At 55.0% G+C, this 17,213-nt stretch overlaps 2 protein-coding genes and 1 long non-coding RNA gene across 4 annotated transcripts; 1 reads left to right on the forward strand and 2 right to left on the reverse strand.

The window, feature by feature from the left end:
- Positions 1-36: 36 nt before the first annotated feature.
- Positions 37-4,975, reverse strand: LOC121078650. Its single transcript, XM_040575037.1, has 5 exons — positions 4,937-4,975; positions 2,338-3,479; positions 1,329-1,506; positions 535-684; positions 37-138 (listed from the first exon to the last, which is right to left on the reverse strand). The coding sequence occupies exons 1-5, from the start codon at positions 4,973-4,975 to the stop codon at positions 40-42; spliced, it is 1,608 nt and encodes a 535-aa protein (XP_040430971.1). The 3' UTR covers positions 37-39.
- On the reverse strand, positions 4,480-17,128 carry TOP3A (DNA topoisomerase III alpha). 2 transcript variants are annotated; one of them, XM_040574839.1, is made up of 20 exons: positions 17,023-17,128; positions 16,274-16,521; positions 15,111-15,170; positions 14,665-14,738; positions 14,285-14,360; positions 13,627-13,735; positions 13,180-13,323; positions 12,461-12,631; positions 12,136-12,236; positions 11,932-12,006; positions 11,727-11,809; positions 11,403-11,610; positions 11,045-11,230; positions 10,448-10,577; positions 9,922-10,035; positions 9,676-9,841; positions 9,138-9,281; positions 8,774-8,896; positions 7,753-8,486; positions 4,480-6,688 (listed from the first exon to the last, which is right to left on the reverse strand). In XM_040574839.1, the coding sequence occupies exons 2-20, from the start codon at positions 16,457-16,459 to the stop codon at positions 6,510-6,512; spliced, it is 3,063 nt and encodes a 1,020-aa protein (XP_040430773.1). In that variant the 5' UTR covers positions 16,460-16,521; positions 17,023-17,128; the 3' UTR covers positions 4,480-6,509. The 2 variants fall into 2 exon arrangements, with proteins under 2 accessions (XP_040430773.1, XP_040430774.1); XM_040574840.1 differs by having other exon boundaries at positions 16,274-16,524; positions 17,023-17,099.
- Positions 9,773-11,812, forward strand: LOC121078553. The gene is made up of 3 exons (XR_005824632.1): positions 9,773-9,860; positions 10,656-10,773; positions 11,783-11,812. It is a non-coding gene; the product is annotated as an uncharacterized LOC121078553 (long non-coding RNA).
- Positions 17,129-17,213: the final 85 nt, after the last annotated feature.

Raw genomic sequence — 17,213 nt, forward strand, 5'->3', positions numbered from 1 at the left:
ACGCACTTAAAGGGGCGGGGTCGCGGCGGAGCCTCGCTGCTATTGGCTGCGCCGAGGCGCGCCGGGTACTGCGGGCGCGCCGGCGCGCCGTCCCGCGCCGCTCTGCGGGGCTACGGGGGGCTGCCGGGGGCTGCGCGGTGAGTGTGGGGTGGGGGGGGGACAGGGCACCGGCACGGCTCGGCTCGGGTGAGGTGCCCCCCGCCCAGCCGCCCTCCCCCCTTTGGCAGCCCTAGGAGCGGGGGTCTCCGCGGCCCAGCCCTTCCCGGGGGTCCCGGTGCAGCCCCCCCCCCCCCCCCAACGTCCCCGTCCCGTCCCCAGCCTCCCCCCCCCCGGTTGTGCAACGGCCGGGCGAGGACGCGGGAGCCGCACCCGGGGTGACCCTTGGTCGGGCCCAGCGCCTCGGTGGCCCGGTCGGCCTCCCTTGAGGCTCGGCTGGTGGCCTTCCCCCCCCTCCCCCCCCCCCCCCCCCCCCGCCGGAGGCTGCCCCCCGGGGCCGGCTGACGGCGCTCCGTTGTCCTCCTTCCCCTCCTCAGGGCGACCATGGAGTTCACGCACAAGCGGGGCAAGCGGCAGGACGACAGCGGGCTGGGCAGCGTCCTCGACGTGCTGCTGGCCAACGCCAGGCTGGTGCTGGGCGTCAGCGGGGCGGCCGTGCTCGCCATCGCCACGCTGGCCGTCAAACGGGTGAGGCTGGCGGCGGCCTTGGGGTTGGGGCTACCGGGGCTGCCCGGCTCCCTGGCCGCAGCACGCGGAGACGGGCTGCGGGGCTGCTCCCTCAAACGGTTTGCCCTCTTTGCAACCTCGTGTGGGGGGTTCGGGGTGCTGTGTCCCTTCCAGAAAGGTGTCTGAGGCCTGGTTCCCGTTCGGATACCTGAATGTTTTCCCTTTAAAAATCGGTAGGTAGCTAATGTGCGTCTTTCTGGCTTCGTAAACTTAATGGTTTGGGCAAGCAGAAGCCCTGCACGCAGCTGTGCTTACCCACACGTGTATTAGAGGGGCAGTTGTCCTCTAGTTTGGGATGTAACTGCTAAGAAATGGTGCTGAGAGGACAGCTTGCCGTGCCGGTTTTCCTTGTGGAACGTCCCCTTGCTCATCCGGTGGTGGCAGCCTTCTGCAGAGGGGGCTGGTGGTCGTGGGGCTTTCCCTCCCTGGGTCTGTGTGAGCAGCCCCAGCTCATGTGGGTGCCACGGCCAGAACAACAAGCCTTTGGGGGACTGCAGCTCCTCGCCTGCAGCAGGGACGGGAGAGCCCCCGCTGCGTTCCCTCTGGGTGAGGTGTGGGATTTTTTGGACCTCGCACGCATCCCCTCCTTTTGTCTCTCCCTCCAGCTGATAGACCGAGCCACGAGCCCTCGCGATGAAGGCGATCCCAAAGCCGAGCGGAAGACCCTGGAGGAGAGCTGGCAGGACTTGGCCTTGATCAAAGCGGCGCAAAAACCTCCCAAGAGGCAGAGAAGGGAGGACCTCAGCGAGCCCCTGCTCTCTCCGGCTCCACCACCAGCACCAGGTGATGCTCGCGGCGAGCGCGCGGGCAGGGCGCCGGGCTCCACGGGTGAAGATCACCTTGATGTGCTGGGGCAGGCTGCGCCTGTGCTCCCGGCTGCCTGGGAGCACCGCGTTATTTTTAGCTCTGTGGTCGGAAAGCTGACCCGATTGTGCCTTCCTCCGTGGGAGGTTCCCGAGCCGCGGCCCCTTTTTTGGCAGTGCCTGCGCTGTTCGCAGCCCGGGCGGCTCAGCCAGCCCGTCGCGGAGGAGGCCGCCTGGGCTTTGCTTCCCGTCGAACAATGCTTGGTTTTTGGGTCAGCTCTGCCCAGGGAGGAAGGTGTGCTCGTGAATTGTTGTGGACAAAGGCTGACTTAGCCGGCTGGCTCCGAAGGCAGTGTTTTTCGGAGCGGGAAGGCAGCCCGGCTTGGTGCGGGGCAGGTCCTGAGGCACCGCGCCCCGAGCAGGATCGGCAGCACCGAAGCGATCCGGCAAGCACCGGGGCAGGGCTGGGTCTGCCCGAGCGTGGCAGGGGCAAGCGGTGGGGCTGAGACTCGCGGGGGGCCCTGGCGCTTCGTCCCTGGCCTGGCTGCTGCTGCTTAGCCTGGGTTGCCCACCTCTAGCACCTCTGGGTGCTGCTGGGTTTTGGGGTTAGCGTGAGCCCTGCGGTGGCTGAAAGGCGCTGTTAATGTCAGAGCACTGCGTGGTGCCCCTCTCGGCAAGGTCAGCCTCACCTCTGAAGGTTGAGGGCTGAACTTTGAGCTCGTGCCTTCACCATGGCTGCGGCAGGAGACGCTGGTGCAGCTGATCCGCCCAGAGCCATGACTTCTTCCTTGGTCCCATCCCCTTTTTGCAGAGCCCAGGGTCTGCCCAGCACCTCCGGAGCCTCCTCAGGTCGAATCCAGCCCCCCGCGCTGCCTCACGCTGCAGGAGAAGCTCCTCTTGCACTCCAGCAGCCACCCGGCCGTGCACGAGGCGCAAGCGGCGTTCGGCCGGCAGCTGGCCCGCCGCATCTGCGCCGAGCTGCAGAACTTCCTGAGGAACAAGTGCCCGGAGCTGCCCTTCGGCAGCCTCTTCCTCAGCGGTCCCCTGCTCGACGGCCTCGGGGCTCTCGCTGCTGACCACGTCCACTTCATGCTGCCCGTGGTCCTCGACGCCACGCACTGGAGCCTCATCCCAGGGGAGGACACCGTGGTGAGAAACCCCCGGTACTGGATGATCAAGAGGAGGGATCTGGAGTATTTCCCTCGCGGGTGCAGCCCCTGGGACAAGTTCCTCGTGGGTCGGTACCTCTCCTCCAACGCGCTCAACGAGACCCTGCACAAGATGCTGGTGGCCTCCATCAACTGGCCTGCCATCGGCGGTCTCCTGGGGAGCCTCATCCGCCCGGTCGTGGCCTCGCGGGAGCTGAGGCTGGAGGTGAAACACGAGCAGGTGGAGCTGAGCGTCGCCCTCTTCCCGGTGGTGGAGATGGACGGCAAGGTTCTGCTGGCCGCTCCTCCCGAGGGACTGGTGGAAAACCTCTGGCTGGAGAGCTTCGGCAGGGCGGAGGTCTCGAAGGTGAGGGAGCTGGATGCTGGCGACGCCGGGGCCAGGCAGCGCTGCCTCCGCGTCCTGAACGGCGTCTGCAGGAGCCACCCTGCCCTGCGCAAACTGAGCGGCAGCCCCTTGGCGCACGTCGTCCTGCACCTCAGCACCGCCGGTTCGGACTGGGCGGAGGGCAGCCTCGCTGCCCGGTTCCAGCAGGTGCTGGAGGAGCTGGTCGGCTACCTGGAGCAAGGCGTCCTGCCTTCCTATTTCAACCACAAAGTCAACCTCTTCGGTGAGCTGCTGGAGGAGGAGATCGAAGAGATGGGCTTCCTGCTCTACAGGGCTGTAGCCGAGCCAGAGCTCCTGCTGGTGGAGGAATGAATGAGCGGCGCGTGGGGAGCCCCCCGACGTCGGGCGTGCCCCGTCTGCCTGCTGCTCCCTGCCGTGGGTTGTGATGCTTCTAGTTGACTAGTCGGTAAGAGGCCAAGTTCTTGCACTTTATGAACAAAACTATTTCTTCTTCTGAATAAAATGTGCCTGAGAAGAGGTGGGCGGCGGTGTAAGGAGCCTCGTGCTGAGAGGCTCTGCCCTACCCAGGTCAAACCCAGCCCGTGCCTGGAGTACCTAAAGGCGAGTCCCCTCTGCCGGGAGCCAACACGGAGCAAGTTTGGCCCCTGGTTCCCAGCGAACTGCTGTCTGTCCCAGCCTGCCAGGCTCCCCTCGTGCTCTGAAACTGAGACCTGAGCGGGGCTGAGCTTCCCCTGCCTCCTGGGGCAGCCCCTTCCCTCACGAGGGAGGTGGAGAGGCACGGTCCTGTGCTGCTGCTGCAAACCTCACGGTTTGGGGTGTCCCGGGTGCTGTGTGGGTCCTTCTGCCAGCACCCAACTTGTTCTTACAGTGCCATGCTGCTGGGCTGGGGTGGGAGCCTCATCCCTCGCCAGCTCCGCAGGCCGGGATGTTGCCAACCCAAAATAAAGCCCAAGCGATGCCCGTGCAGCTCTCCGGGCGCTGCGAGGCGTTGCTGTAGCGAACGTGACCGCAGGGTTAGTCTTTGGAAACCCTTTCGGCTGCCAAATGGGCAAGCTCAGCCCTACCTGGCCGTTCTGCCCGAAGGAGGGGCTCTGGGCCCCTTTCCTGGAGCCGTTGTGGGGTTGGAAGGGTGGCGGCGGAGGAGCTGCGGCCTCCTGGGGGCACAGGCTCCTGGGTGGGGGCTGCAGCGTGGCACTGCCAGCGTCTGTGCGGGTACTGGCTGCTCTAACAAGCCTCGGCGTCCCCTCCAGCCTGTCAAGTGACCTTTCCGTGCATGTATTGCTGCTGTCTTGAGGTCCTGTTCTCCTGAAGCCTGGTGGTGGGGGGCAGGAAGGGACAGGAACGATGCTTGGAGCAGAGTGCTTGCAAGAACCGCAGTGGTTCGTGCTGCTTTTTATTATGATCTCTTTTGTTTGAGTGTTTTGTTCTTTTTTTTTCCCCTTGGAGGGGCTGCTAGTGGGCTTTGGCTCCGGCTGCAGTCCAGGTGTGAAGGAATGCACTCTTGTATTTAACGGGAAGAGCTATGCTGGTTTTGCACACTGGTGGAGATGGAAAAATCCTATGGACTTCAACGTGAGCACCTGTTGTGGTTTAGTTTTCTTTAGTTATCTTGTTTATGGAAGGGGAAAAAATAACAATCTGCCTTTCCTCTCGGTCTGAAGATTAATCTGTTCCTCCAAACCACTTCCCGAGTGTTAGCGATGAGAATAAACCTGCACTGCGTACGCTGGTCCTCGTCTCAGCTCTGTTTTGTCTCCCCTCCCGTGATAAGGGCTGCAGCTGTCCTGGAGCAGCCGGTGCTCCCGCGGGGCGCTGGGCTGCGGTGCGAGCTGGCTGGTGCTGAGCTCGTGCCGTCCACCCAGCGGCTCTCACAGCTCCGCTGCCTGAGCACCAACTGGGGCTAAACCAGTAAAGCTGGTAACAGCCAGTGCCATCCGCAACGCTGAACCTGCCGCCTGCCTGCTCTGCAGACGCTTCCTGCTCTGCTGCCCTTTGGAGGCTGCTGCCAGCTCAGTGACTGCATCACAAAGCCTCGCGATCCTGTTATTTTCGCCACTGGGTCTCTATTTTTAGGCTACAGCTGCTAAGAGGGGGAGCGAGGGGTACGGGAAAAGGCAACGTGAATTCTCCTGACCTTCCTCCGTAGCTGTAGGCCGACAGCAATGAGCTGTGGCAGGGTTAGAAGCTCTTTTTTTTTCTTGTGCAGACTTGAAGGCGAACCTGTGCTGCTGTGACCACCCCTGCTTCGAGCTACCCTCCAGAAGTGCGCTGTGTCCCCTTAGTACTGACCCAGGGGAACTGCCCTGTGCTCAGGAGCAGCCCCAGAGGCCCTGGGGGAACAGCCGAGCGCTGCCCTCTGGCAGAAGAGAGCAAGGGAGGCGCGTGGAACTACTCGCTTTGAAGTAAAGAGAGCCCAAACAGAGGGAGGAGGCAGGCTGGCTTTCTCAGGGAGCTCAGACTAAACTAAGTGCAGGAAAAAAGGAGCTCCCTCCAGGTTCAGCCCGTTGTCTCTCTTTCCCTGGACAGCAGCGCTACAACAGATGCAGCTAGGGAGATAAAACTGCTTTCCCTACCCCGCTGCAGCTCCCTGCTAAAAAAAAAAAAAAAAAAAAAGCTGCAGGGAGTTTCTGCCAAGAAAGCTGCTGTATTGTTCCGCTGGGTGAATGGAAAGAACAAGACTTGGGTGGATGCTTTTACAGGAACAGCGTAACTGGTGTAAGCTGGAAGAAACAGTTGCCACCGTTATCAAACTTAAAAATTAAATAATCTTTTAATACACAGTTATGACTGTAACAAAAATAACTTCCATTAGCTAGCAGCATCACGCTGGCACGCCTCGAGGTCTGAGGAAGAATGCAGCTTCAAATTCAGGAGCAGTCTCAAACAAAGGCTCTCCCTGAGCACTGCAGCTGAGCTTCCCCTTCAGGGCGGGCACCAGCTCCATCATCTCTGCACGTGGCTCTCCTTCACAGACGGACAACCACGGTAAGAGGTGTACGGGGCTGTGACAAAACGAGGGGAAGGGTGCTCAGGTAGCTTCCACCCTGAAGGGCAACTTAAAATAAAATTCCACACTGTGGAAAGCCGGGAACTGAGGGGAGTTAAGCAGCCCTGGGGCTTGTCCCGGTGGCTACGACCCAGCTCCTCACGCAGAAATGCCGTGTGGATGTGACCACTGCCACAGTGGGAGCTGCCGGTGGACGAGACCCACTGCGGTTTTCTCTGCAGACTCACAGTTTCCAAATGCTTTTGTGTGTTCCAGTCAGCTCAGCAGAAGAGCAGCTGAAAACCAAAGGATAACGCAAGCAGTGGAGCCGCTTCTCAGAGCTGGTTGAACCCTTGCTGCCCAGGCCCACCGAGCGATGAAGGTATCCCCGGCAGGAGCAGGCTGCCACCAGCCCCTCCAGAAAGCGCTCACAGGCTCCTTCCCGTAGCAGCTCCCAGCCTCTCGGGAGACGCCACCCAGGCTCAGTGGTTGTGTGGACAAGTCTTCTTCGTGTGGCCAGGCTGGTGGCAAATGCTACAGGTCCGTGGTTTCTTGGCCGTGCCTCCTGAGGAGAGGTCGCTTGGTCTCTTCGTTTTACTTCCCAGCTCCCTTGAGTACCCGCTGCTCCCAAAGTGGTTCCACGAAGCATCTCCAGAAGCCCCTACAAAGGAACGACTTGGATTTAAACACCTCTGAAAATATACAGAGGTGAAAAAGAGGCGATAGGTTCAAAATGGCAGGAGATCAAGGCTTTTACTAGCCCAGCCACTCAAGTTAGTCCTGAAACTGCGCTTGCTTCAGATTTGTCTGAGCATTTGCATGTTATCCGTTTGTCCTGCAGCATTAGAGAAATGTGTGAACAGAACAGGGGAAGCTGATCTTTCTGGTTGCGTGCTCTGGGCTACAGCCAAAGCAGAAACAACAAAACGCGCCAGAATAAGACTTGGGTTTAAAGTAGCTCTGAAACTTTGGTTCTGCCCCTCCAGGGCCAAATGTCTAAGGAGGAGGCCAGCGTTGAGGAGCTCTCTCACACCACGTCTCCACCTCTGTACTTCGCTTACAGTCCCTTTGTGTCAATGCTTTTTCTGTCTTTCACATCCTTTTTTTCCTTTCTGATTTTTTTTTTAGTGGGTATTTGCTTTCAGCACCTTTCCACTGCAGCCACGCTCGGTGTCAAAGACAGGCTTGGCCTTTCACTGCGTCCCTGAACTAGGGCAGAGGGAGCCACCACAGCTTCCCCGACGTGACAGAACGGGGCTTAAGATCGCCAAACGTGGTGCCACAGCTTCAGCTCTGTATCAAGTCAGGAACAGCTCTCCCAAAACCAAACGCTAAGCTCTAGGGCAGACAAATTCTGTCCCAGACGGACTGTTGGGAAGCCTGCTGGGCTTCATCCAGGGACACATGGACAGGCAGACGCGCAAGCTTACTGCGTGTAGAAGCAAAGCATCCTGTTGCTGCTTAGAGCTCAGTGGATCTGTGTTACGAGGACGTATCCTGCTGGCATTCACAGAAAGGTAAGCCTGACTCGGTCGTTACAAGCAACAATTAAAGCGCTGTAACGCTGCTGACAGACATCCTAAGACAAACCTGAAGTCTGCCAAATGTAAGAGTCCCTACAAAAGCTGTGCAGTGACAGCATTATGGACGTACGAGCAACGTCTGCTCGGTTTAGCTTTAAGACCAGCCTCCAAGCCTTGTCTCTCACCCCAGGCCCAGCCTTACCTGGTGCCGTGTTTTCATCAGCCCACTGGAAGAAGCCGCACTGCTGCTCTCTGGGTTTTGAGCACGTGTGGAACTGCCGCCCCTTGTTAGGGCCGTCCTTTTGGACAGTGCGCGTGACAGCTGGCTGCTCGCAATTGCAGACTGTGCCACCTCCTGAGCCGGAGTTGTTGCTTCCAAAGAGCTCTGGGCCTCTCCCTCCTCCTCCTGGTCTCTGAAAGCCTGCTTGGCCCCTTCCCCCAAAGGGCTGGGGTGGCGCAGAGCCCCACGGAGCTGCGTCGCTCCTGTCCTCTGACTGCTCGTTAGCCCAGAGGAAAAAATTGCAGGTATTGGCGTTGCATTTGTAAAACTGCCTGCCTCGATTGGGTCCCTCTTTGCGCACAGTTAACAGCGTGGCTTCGTTCCCGCAGTTGCACACCACTGCGTTGTTCCCGTTGTCTGGAGCAGCCGCAGGAGCAGGCCTGTGTGCTCTCGGTGTGCTCAAGGAGAGGAGATGTCCCGCTGCCGGGTTCGTGGTCCCCCTCGCCTGCCTGCTGTCGCTGCTTGCTCTGCTGAAGGAGTTGCTGGCCTGCAAGTGGTTAGCTTGCTGGCTGGCTGACCGCGCGGGCTGCGACGACCTGTGTAAGTACTTCAGGTCCAAGAGCTCTCTCAGCATCTCATCGCAGCCGCCGATGCAGCCAACAAACTCCAGGGGCATCATGGGTGGAACGCTGCCTCTCTTGAATTTAAACTTCAGTCTGAAAGGAAAGGAAGAACACAAACCTATCAGTTCATACAGCTTCTCATCAACAGACCTCGATTTGGACTTGTGTTTTTTTTCTTTTAGTTCTGCTGTACGGACGCTGTTTACCTCTTTCCTCCCACCTTCTTTCCATCCCCAACCCACAGGCGTGCTGCTCCAGCTTTCCAAGATTGGAACAGAAAATGGTTGCCCAGCCTAGCCCACGGAAATCTCTGGCCCTGGTGACAAACCCGTAACGTCTGCGGGGTTACATCTCATGAAGGGATACCTGCTATGACCTACCTGTGAACAGGATGGGGTCTACACTCAGCACAGATGCTCTCGTCCTTTGCCACGTCCAGCACAAAATCGGGAAACCAGACTGCAGCTTTACAAGCTGGATAGCCCGTGCAGCTGAGGTAGAACCTGCCGTGGGACAAAGGCAGCGAATGAAGAAGAGGTAATGTCAAGACAGGCAGTGATATGTTCTTCTCTCTTCTCAGCTGTCAGAAGCTGTCCAAACGTTTGGTTTTAACTTGAGAAAGAGGTTCAGCTGAGTCCACACGGCTTACATAGCTGGTGGAGTTCACGCATGCTGCAGAGGGAAGGTAAATGAACGCTTAGAAAGCAGCCTTCTGTGTCTGACATGATAGAGAAGGTCACCAACCCGCCGTTCCTCTTGGTCTTCAGGACCATGTCGTTGTTGCACTGTGGGCATTTCCGAATGGGAACTGGCATTGCTGGGTAGACTTCCTCTTGCTCAGCGATTTCTGTGGCTTCTCCAAAATACTGAGCCAGGGCCTGGTCCAGCCTGTAAGGAAACAAGCAGAGCATCCTGTCTCCTCTGCAAAAAGCAATCAGGCAGTGAATTACAGCCCCTCTGAGCTTCTCCATGAGCATGATGATTCAGCACTGTGCCTCTAGATGTGGGTGTGCCACGGAAGAAAGAGGTCAGTGCACTCTGACATCTCCTCCAGCCAGCTCTGCATTTAATGTGAAGAGTTTAAACCACGGTGAGCAGCTGGCAGCAGCCCGTGACAGCGTGCCACACTGAGTTGCCCCATCCCACGCAGATGCCTGCATGCACTGGGCAGAGCTCCAAGACGACAATGTGACAGGATCCCACTCCAGGCTGAGCCGCAGATGACAAGCCAGCACCTCTCAGAATGGCAAAGCAAGCGGAAGAGGGTAAAGATAAAACTCACTTGTTGGCTCTGGCCACGGCCTCAATGAAGACTTGTTTGTACTTTTGGACCTGCTGCTGCAGCACTACAGATTTGTCTTTCTTCCCCTCACAGATCAGTTTCAGATCAGCCTCCAGCTCAGCTCGAAGGTCGGGCTTGGACATCTCGTAGCCCATGGAATCATAGCCTGAGGAGCATATTGCAGGGTAAGTGAAAGAAACGAATAAATAAGGAACCTGCCCTCCTCCTAACAAGTGCTGCCCGTACCTTCAACCAGCCCCATGCCCAGGTGGCCCGGGAGGAATCTCTGATCTGCTGTAAGGCCCACGTACATCCGTGTCTTGATTGTCTCAATGTGCTCTGCGTGAGTGGCATCAGTCCCTGAAAGCAGACAGGTTGTTAGTCAAATCAGGAGCCGAGAGGAGACTTCCCCTGTGCCTACTGCAGAGCGCAAGATGCTGAAGGGAGAGGGGGACAGAACGTATAGCCAGAAGCAGCACCGGCCTCGCATTCTGTTGGCACTGAGGCCACCAAGGTGCAAACATGCCCTTGACCCTAACCTGCACATCCCCCTCGGTATTGGAGACACTCTGCAGACTCCTTAGGATCCCTGGAATTTGCCCATAGGTCTCTACTACCCCTGTGTTCTATATATATTTAAGTAACTTCTTATCTGAAGTGACACGTAGAGAATTCCCTGCTCTGAGGGTGGGACAGAACTGGTACCAGGTAAGCTGAGAAGCTTATGAACAAAGCTCTGCCACGAGCGAAAGGCCACGCTGCCGATACTGACCAATGCCATGTTTCTCCATGAGCGCAATGAGATCCGCTTCTGAGAGGAGCAATGGAGGGCTGGTTTCCCCATCCACCATCTCCACTGTACTGGGCTGAAAGCGAGACCCTTTCTGATACAGTGGGATAACCTGAAGGGAAGGAGAATCGCTTTGAAACTGCCTTGCTGGACCATTCACTGAAGAGACAAAATGTCGTGCTAACTGCAGGCCAGTGCAGTAACACAACAGCACCCTGTTCTGGAGGAGATCAAGGCTCGGGGTGCTCAGGATTTGCCAGTAACGAGCTGCCAGAGACACCGCGGAATGGCAATTGCAGCTCCTCTGGGTGAGTAATCTTCCCAACGCGGAAGCAGCCCTGTACGGTCCCTGCGGTGTCAGAAGGGGGAGAATCTAGCCAAAGCTGGCACAGTAACGTGGCACAGGTCTTCAGCAGAGATGGCTCTAAGTGAAACAGCCACTGGGGCAGGAATTGTCCCAGGATGTTCTCTACAGGGGCCTGAAGCTGGCTGGGAAGTTCTCACATCAGTACAACCCACGTCCAGTTTTAAACTGCAGGTACTCTAGCCTCTCCCATCTATGATTTTCAAGGGTGTTACCTTGTCACTCCACTTCTCATAAGGATAGACTTCCAGATAATTTCGGGCCAGGATCATTAGTCCTTGAGCAACGAATCGCTCATTAGCAATGTCAATCTCCACAGTTGTTTCCTGTCCCTTGGCGTCTTGAGAGCAGCAAGCCAAAAAGTGGCGCACGATGAATTCATACAGCCTCTGCTCGTTGCCCTAATATCAAAGAGAAAATGAGGGTCAGGCTCTCCTCCAGTGTTAGCAAGGTGTCAAGAAATATTAATGAGATCTCAGGTGAGCACACTGCACTAACGACCGTACTATTAAGAGCTCTATCTTTATTCTCCAAGCAGTACCAACCAGCCAGTTGTATCTTTATTAAACTCACCTGCAGGTTAGCAGTGTATTTGGTGGGGTGAATGGGCGGGTGAGCCTGATCTGTTTTGGTTCCGCTCCGAGGGGTTGGCCCACCCTGATCCAAAATCCTCTGCGCAAACGCCCCCCAGTTTGGGTCCTGTGTTTGCTGTTGCACTAAGGCGGAGAGGTTCAGCTCCTTGGGGAAAATGTTGGTCTCTGTTCGGGGATAGCTGATAAACCTTAAGAAAGACAGAAGAACGCTTTAAGAGGTGCTCCAGGATGCTTCCCATTTTGGTCTAAAGGTCCTTTATTTTTAAAATAATTAAGTTTACCAAGACAAATCTTGCTTTCTTACCCTTGAGTATAGAGCTTTTCTGCTATTCTCATGGTTTCCTTTGCATTTATTTTCAGTTTGCGGGAAGCCAATTTCTCAAGTTCCTGCGTTGGGAGGAGCCAGGAAAAAAAGAACAAAACGTATTTGTGCATAATTCTGAGTGGTAAGTAAAACATCTGCTCAAAGCTGCTTTCACATCAGCCTTTTCAGCACAGTTCAAACATACCACGGTGTCCAGGGGCAGGGGCCTCCATTTGCTCTTTGGCTTGCTCCCAACTTCAACAACAGTTGCTACAGGATCCTAAATGCAGAATAAGCAAAATCTCCTTGAAGAGTTCACACAGGCTGTTCTTTAAACATCTTGAGCAAGAAGGATGTGGGAAACGTTTAGCTGGTGCTAGATCACATGACTGTTTACAAGCTTTCCTACCTCCATACACATGTGGTAAAGGACCAGGCACGCTGTGTGATTAAAGAGCCGGTTCCTCTTCCAGTTGAAGACCACATTGCCATCTTCATGTTCATGTGTCACTGTTTTGAAAACCAGATCAGAGTGACAGAGTAGTAATGTAGCTAAAAGACAGGGGCAATAGGGCAACGCTACTGGTAAACCTTCATAGTTCTGCGTAATGATCATGGCAAAGGAAGAGGAATCACCTCTGCGGCAATCGTTTGTTGGCTGCCTGACACTTTTCCTTCTCAAAGACATTAAACCCTTTAAGACAGGGTTCAGTTCTCATTTTCCTCCAGCATACCTTTGATTTTATAGAAGGCTTCAGGAACAAAGGCCTGGATGGCTTTAAAGCGTTCCACTACAAACCCCAGGGTTGGGAACTGGCAACTACCATAGCTGATCAGCTGATCTGCTAAAATATCAGGGAAGATCTTCCGGAGCCTCAGCGTCTGGAATCTGGTGAAAGCAGCACCTGAGAGAACAAAACGGACACTAGAACTGAATATAACATTGGAGGATAATTGCAATGCTACAGAGGGCTCTTTTAATAGTCCGAGTATTAATTTTACCCCAATTTTAATACTAAAAGTTGCAGAAGCCTTTCAGTGCTGCATGAGCTATTAACATAGCGTTTGCTTCAAATAGTTTGTTGTTTACAGTGAAACAGGAGATGTTTTTTAGTTGGTTCTGATCTAACGATCAGAACTACAGAGGGCGTTTCTGTCTTGTGTCGGAGATACAGTAACAGATGATTTTTAAGTACCCCATGCCGAGTTTTAACATTGTGAATTCCATGCGGCTCAATGAGAAGCGAGGAAGAGTCTGATAGCCAGCTATCTAATTTTTACAGCAATCTAAGAGTTCAAGAGTTCAGAGAAAATAAACTTCACATTGATGACAGAGCCAGAGCTGACCGTCCCCTGCCTACCTACCCTGCCCTTGCTCATGTGCTTTTAAAGAGGTGTAAGCAGCAGCTCAGGCCTAGCAGTCAGCTCTCATCCCCAAAGCACGTTTACGTACCTATCCTGAGGTCCAGCTCCTGCCTGACATCAACAGCATCACTAGTTTTTTGATCCGGTTGGGTGAGATTCTCACAGGCTGTTCTGACAGCATGAAGCGTAATCTCCGAGAAGCGGGCTCGGAAAACCTGGAGGTTTGGCTTTACTATAAGACAAAAAAGAAATAAATCAAAGTGACACACACGCCAATGGAAAGGATAAACTAATAAACAGCTGTCTTAAAAAGAGTATGCTGTCAACCTATTCTATGTCTTTCCAAGGGAGGAACGTATTTCTCGTGTAGCAAAGCCAGATATCTATCAGGATTACAGCCAGTGGATTTGACCTGCACACAGCAAGACTGATAATTGAGTAAGAATGACATCTCTGGTACTAGATCTGAGCAGTGATACCTGTTAAATCAGCATTTTAATGGAAAGCAGATTGGTGCAACAGATGCTCTACACACCAGCTTTGCAAACATGAATGATCTCAAAGCCGATGTTCTCTCCTTCTCGGTCACAGTCAGTCCAGATCACCAGAGCTTGGCACTGCTGGACTTCTCGTTCAAGGGTTCTCTGAGACCAGAAAACAACACAGAATGAGACGCGCCAGGCCACTGGCTTTGTCATTTCATTTCAGAATGACTCACTAAGTGAACACGAAATGCAACGTGTATCCACAGAGATGGATTGCTGCAATAACATTTTGTAATTGTCTCTCTCATGAGATTAGGCAGCTTTCAAAAGAAATGAATCATTTATTTATATCTAATTCTTTGTTAAAAAAAAAAACACAGCTTGGATTGGATTGTACCATGGTCTGTTTTCTGAAAACGACATTTTTTGTAAAATTGAGTGGCAATTACCAATTCCACCTTGTTGGAAACAGCATTTCTACTCTTAACAAAGGAGCTGTTTGTTTTCTGCTCTGATTTTACACTAGCAGGAGACTTCCATGGTACAGAAGAACAACACAGTAGTCCTAGAAAATCCAGGAGGAATTTGCCAAACTGCAGGAACTTTTCAGTTAAGGACAAAGGTACAATCCTCCCTCTGTCTGAGACAATATTTGCAGAGTCAACCTCTGAACTTTGAGTTTCAAGGAAACTGTTAACAAGAACATACCTTAATATCCACGTAATTCTCGGGACAATATTTCTCTATTTCAGCATCAAAAAGAGCTAGAGGGTTGCAGCTATGCCTGGCAAACAGATAAACAGCGCGTAAGAAACTAAAACATATTGTGAGACATTAACTGGTGCTCTCACACGGGGAAATGCTGTTCAGGTACTGGAATTAATGTATTATACTGTGGGCCTTAACTTAGGAATCTGTGTGAAATGCCAAGTTTACTCAGAAGCAGCAGAACCAAAATGCAATCAGAGAAGAGAAGAAATCTGGAAGGCAGCCCTAAACGTGCAGCTTCTCTTATTTCACGCACACAGAACAAAAGGGAGGGAAGTTGGATAAAACACCTCACTTCCCTGGATAAGTTAAGTACAAACCATTTGCGAAAGGGCAGCTTGAAATCATGAGCCAGCAAGTGTCCCGAGACGGATGTCATCACCATGGTGACGGTCTGCAAGAGACGGGGCAAGGTAATTAGTGCCCATCGTTTGCTGTAAGCTCCCCAGAGCCCTACGATCTGACACGGTTCTCACGACCCGATACCTCCCTCCTGCTTCTTCTAACAGGCTCCTTTCCCCACAGGCATCTAAAGCTCCCTCCCTGTCTTCTTTTTTTTGTAGGAAGCTCCCAATTCTAAATCACGCTTTTGACAGGTGGGAAAACAGAAGGATGGAAAGTTGAAAGAAAGCCAAGAAAAGAAAATCTGACTTCTTGTTTTTGCCAAAACTGGATGAGCGTTTCGTAACTTCAGACTTTTTTTTTTTTTCTATAATTAGCATTTTGCACTTCTCTAATCCAGCAGCGGAATGAAAGAGAGCTCTACCTGGCCAAACATCTGGTAGTCGTATTCGTAGATCTTGTTGAACTTGGAAAGCCCCTCTCTCTGGAAGGAAAAAGAAAGTCGCTAAGTTTCTGGCTCCTAACAGGAGCCAAACAATCCCGTTCCATCTCGCTTTATCTTCTCTTTTATGGCAGGGCACAGAAATACGGGGCAGGTGAAAATCAGGTACTGCAGCTAAAACACCAAGGCAAGGGAGGTTGGATGGAAGTTGCCCCTATCATTTACTGAGCCGTGGGAATGGCGTTCCCAGCGTACCAGTATTTTTAAAACACACCCGGAGGCGGTGCCGGGGTTATCACTGGTACGGAGCAGACTTGGGTTGACCAGTTATCGTCCCCGCTCCCGACAAACAACCGTCCTGCTCCAAAAGATTATCAGGGCCAGCTCTGGGTCCCTTCCACCTAACCGACATTTATAGGAGTTTCTAGATCAGGTATTTTAATCTTTTCCTACAGAAGCATGGCAACGTCTTCCTTGACTGAGACTGTCAGGGCTCTGGTTCTCAAGAACATCTTGCAATCAGACATCAGTTCGGTCTAGAAGCAGCTTCTAGTTCCTTGGCTTGGAAATTCCAAGTAATTATGCAAACTGTTAAAGGTCACAAAACAAAGCAGCAGCTGACAGAAGGGATCTTTGAACTCCCCTTCTCCAAACCACAGACCATCTTTGCTTCATTATGTGAACTTCAGTACGCCCCTGATACTTGCTGACGCTGCAGAAGCGGTGCTTTCTGACTGGGAACAGATGGTTTCAGCTCCCGAAGGCTTCTACATACACTGCAAAGCTGGGAACAACACAGGGAACCCCCACTGCTGAGTTCAATGCCTGGAGAAAGCTGCCTGGAAGGAGAGCACAGCTGGGGAGCTGAATCCCAGCAGGGCTTCAGGATCTGAAGGAAAATGGGTCCAAGACTCCCAGATCCATTTGGGCAAGTGGTGCTTGTCCACAAAAGAAAGAGTTCTTGTACCCTCACGTGGACAGAAAGGGCCACAGACCCCACGTCGAGCTTTGTATAAGACACACAAAAGAGACCAGGAGCTGCACGGCCGCTGAGCGGGGGCTCTGCTGAGCTGACTGCCTGTAGCCAGCTACGCCAGACCCGTGGGCACATGAGGAAGAGGCAAGGAGACGCAGCGTGTTCCTACCCGCCGCATCCTGCTGTTGGAGAGCAGATCTGCAATTCCCCGGGCGGCATCGTTCTTCTCAGCCACGCACAGGACCTTCCGGATCCTCTGCAGTGCCACATCCTCCGCCGCCCGCGAGAAGAAGCGCCAGGGCTGGGGCAGCATCCTGACCCCTCGGCTAGCAAAAAGCCGCGCGGGGAGGCTCATCGCGGGCAACGGTGACGGGTCCCATGGCACCGCGGCACGCGTCCTCGCTGGGGGGCCAGTCCCTGGTGGGGAGACGGCCTGCGTTAGGAACACGAGCGATGCCCGGGTATCACAGAACGGCTCGGGTTGAAAGGGACCTTACAGATCACCCAGTCCCAAGCCCCTGCCGTGGGCAGGGCCCCCTCCCGCAGCCCAGGCTGCCCCCAGCCCCATCCAGCCTGGCCTCGGGCACTTCTAGGGACGGGAAACCCACGGCTCCCGTGCCAGTGCCCCGCCGCCCTCAGAGCGCAGGGTTTCTTCCCCGTACCTACCCGAGATCTCCCCTGCTGTGGTTTAAACCCACCACCCCCATCCCATCCCATCCCCCTGCCCCTGACACAGAGCCCCTGACACAGAGCCCCTCCCCAGCCCCCCCACCCCCTAGCAGGCCGCTGGGGGCTCCCCCGGCGCCTCCCCGGCCCCAGGCCCAGCACCCCGGCCCTCAGCCCCCTCACGGCCTCCCCCGGCCCCGCTCCGGCCGCTCCTGGTGCCGGGGAAGGGCCCCGGCCCCCCTCAGGCCTCACCCGTGGCCGGGCCCCCTCAGCCGCAGCCCGCGTTCCCGCTCTCCTCCCGTCGCAAAAAGCGGCGCGCTTTGCCGCAGCGTTACGTCCTGCCGGAAAGCGCCGCGGCGGGGGGGGGGGGAGGGGGGGTTGAGGAGGGGACTACAACTCCGGTTGATCTGCGCGGCGGGGGGGACTACAACCCCCGTGGTGCT

Source organism: Cygnus olor, chromosome 15 (assembly GCF_009769625.2).
Source record: "Cygnus olor isolate bCygOlo1 chromosome 15, bCygOlo1.pri.v2, whole genome shotgun sequence".
Lineage (NCBI taxonomy): Eukaryota > Metazoa > Chordata > Aves > Anseriformes > Anatidae > Cygnus > Cygnus olor.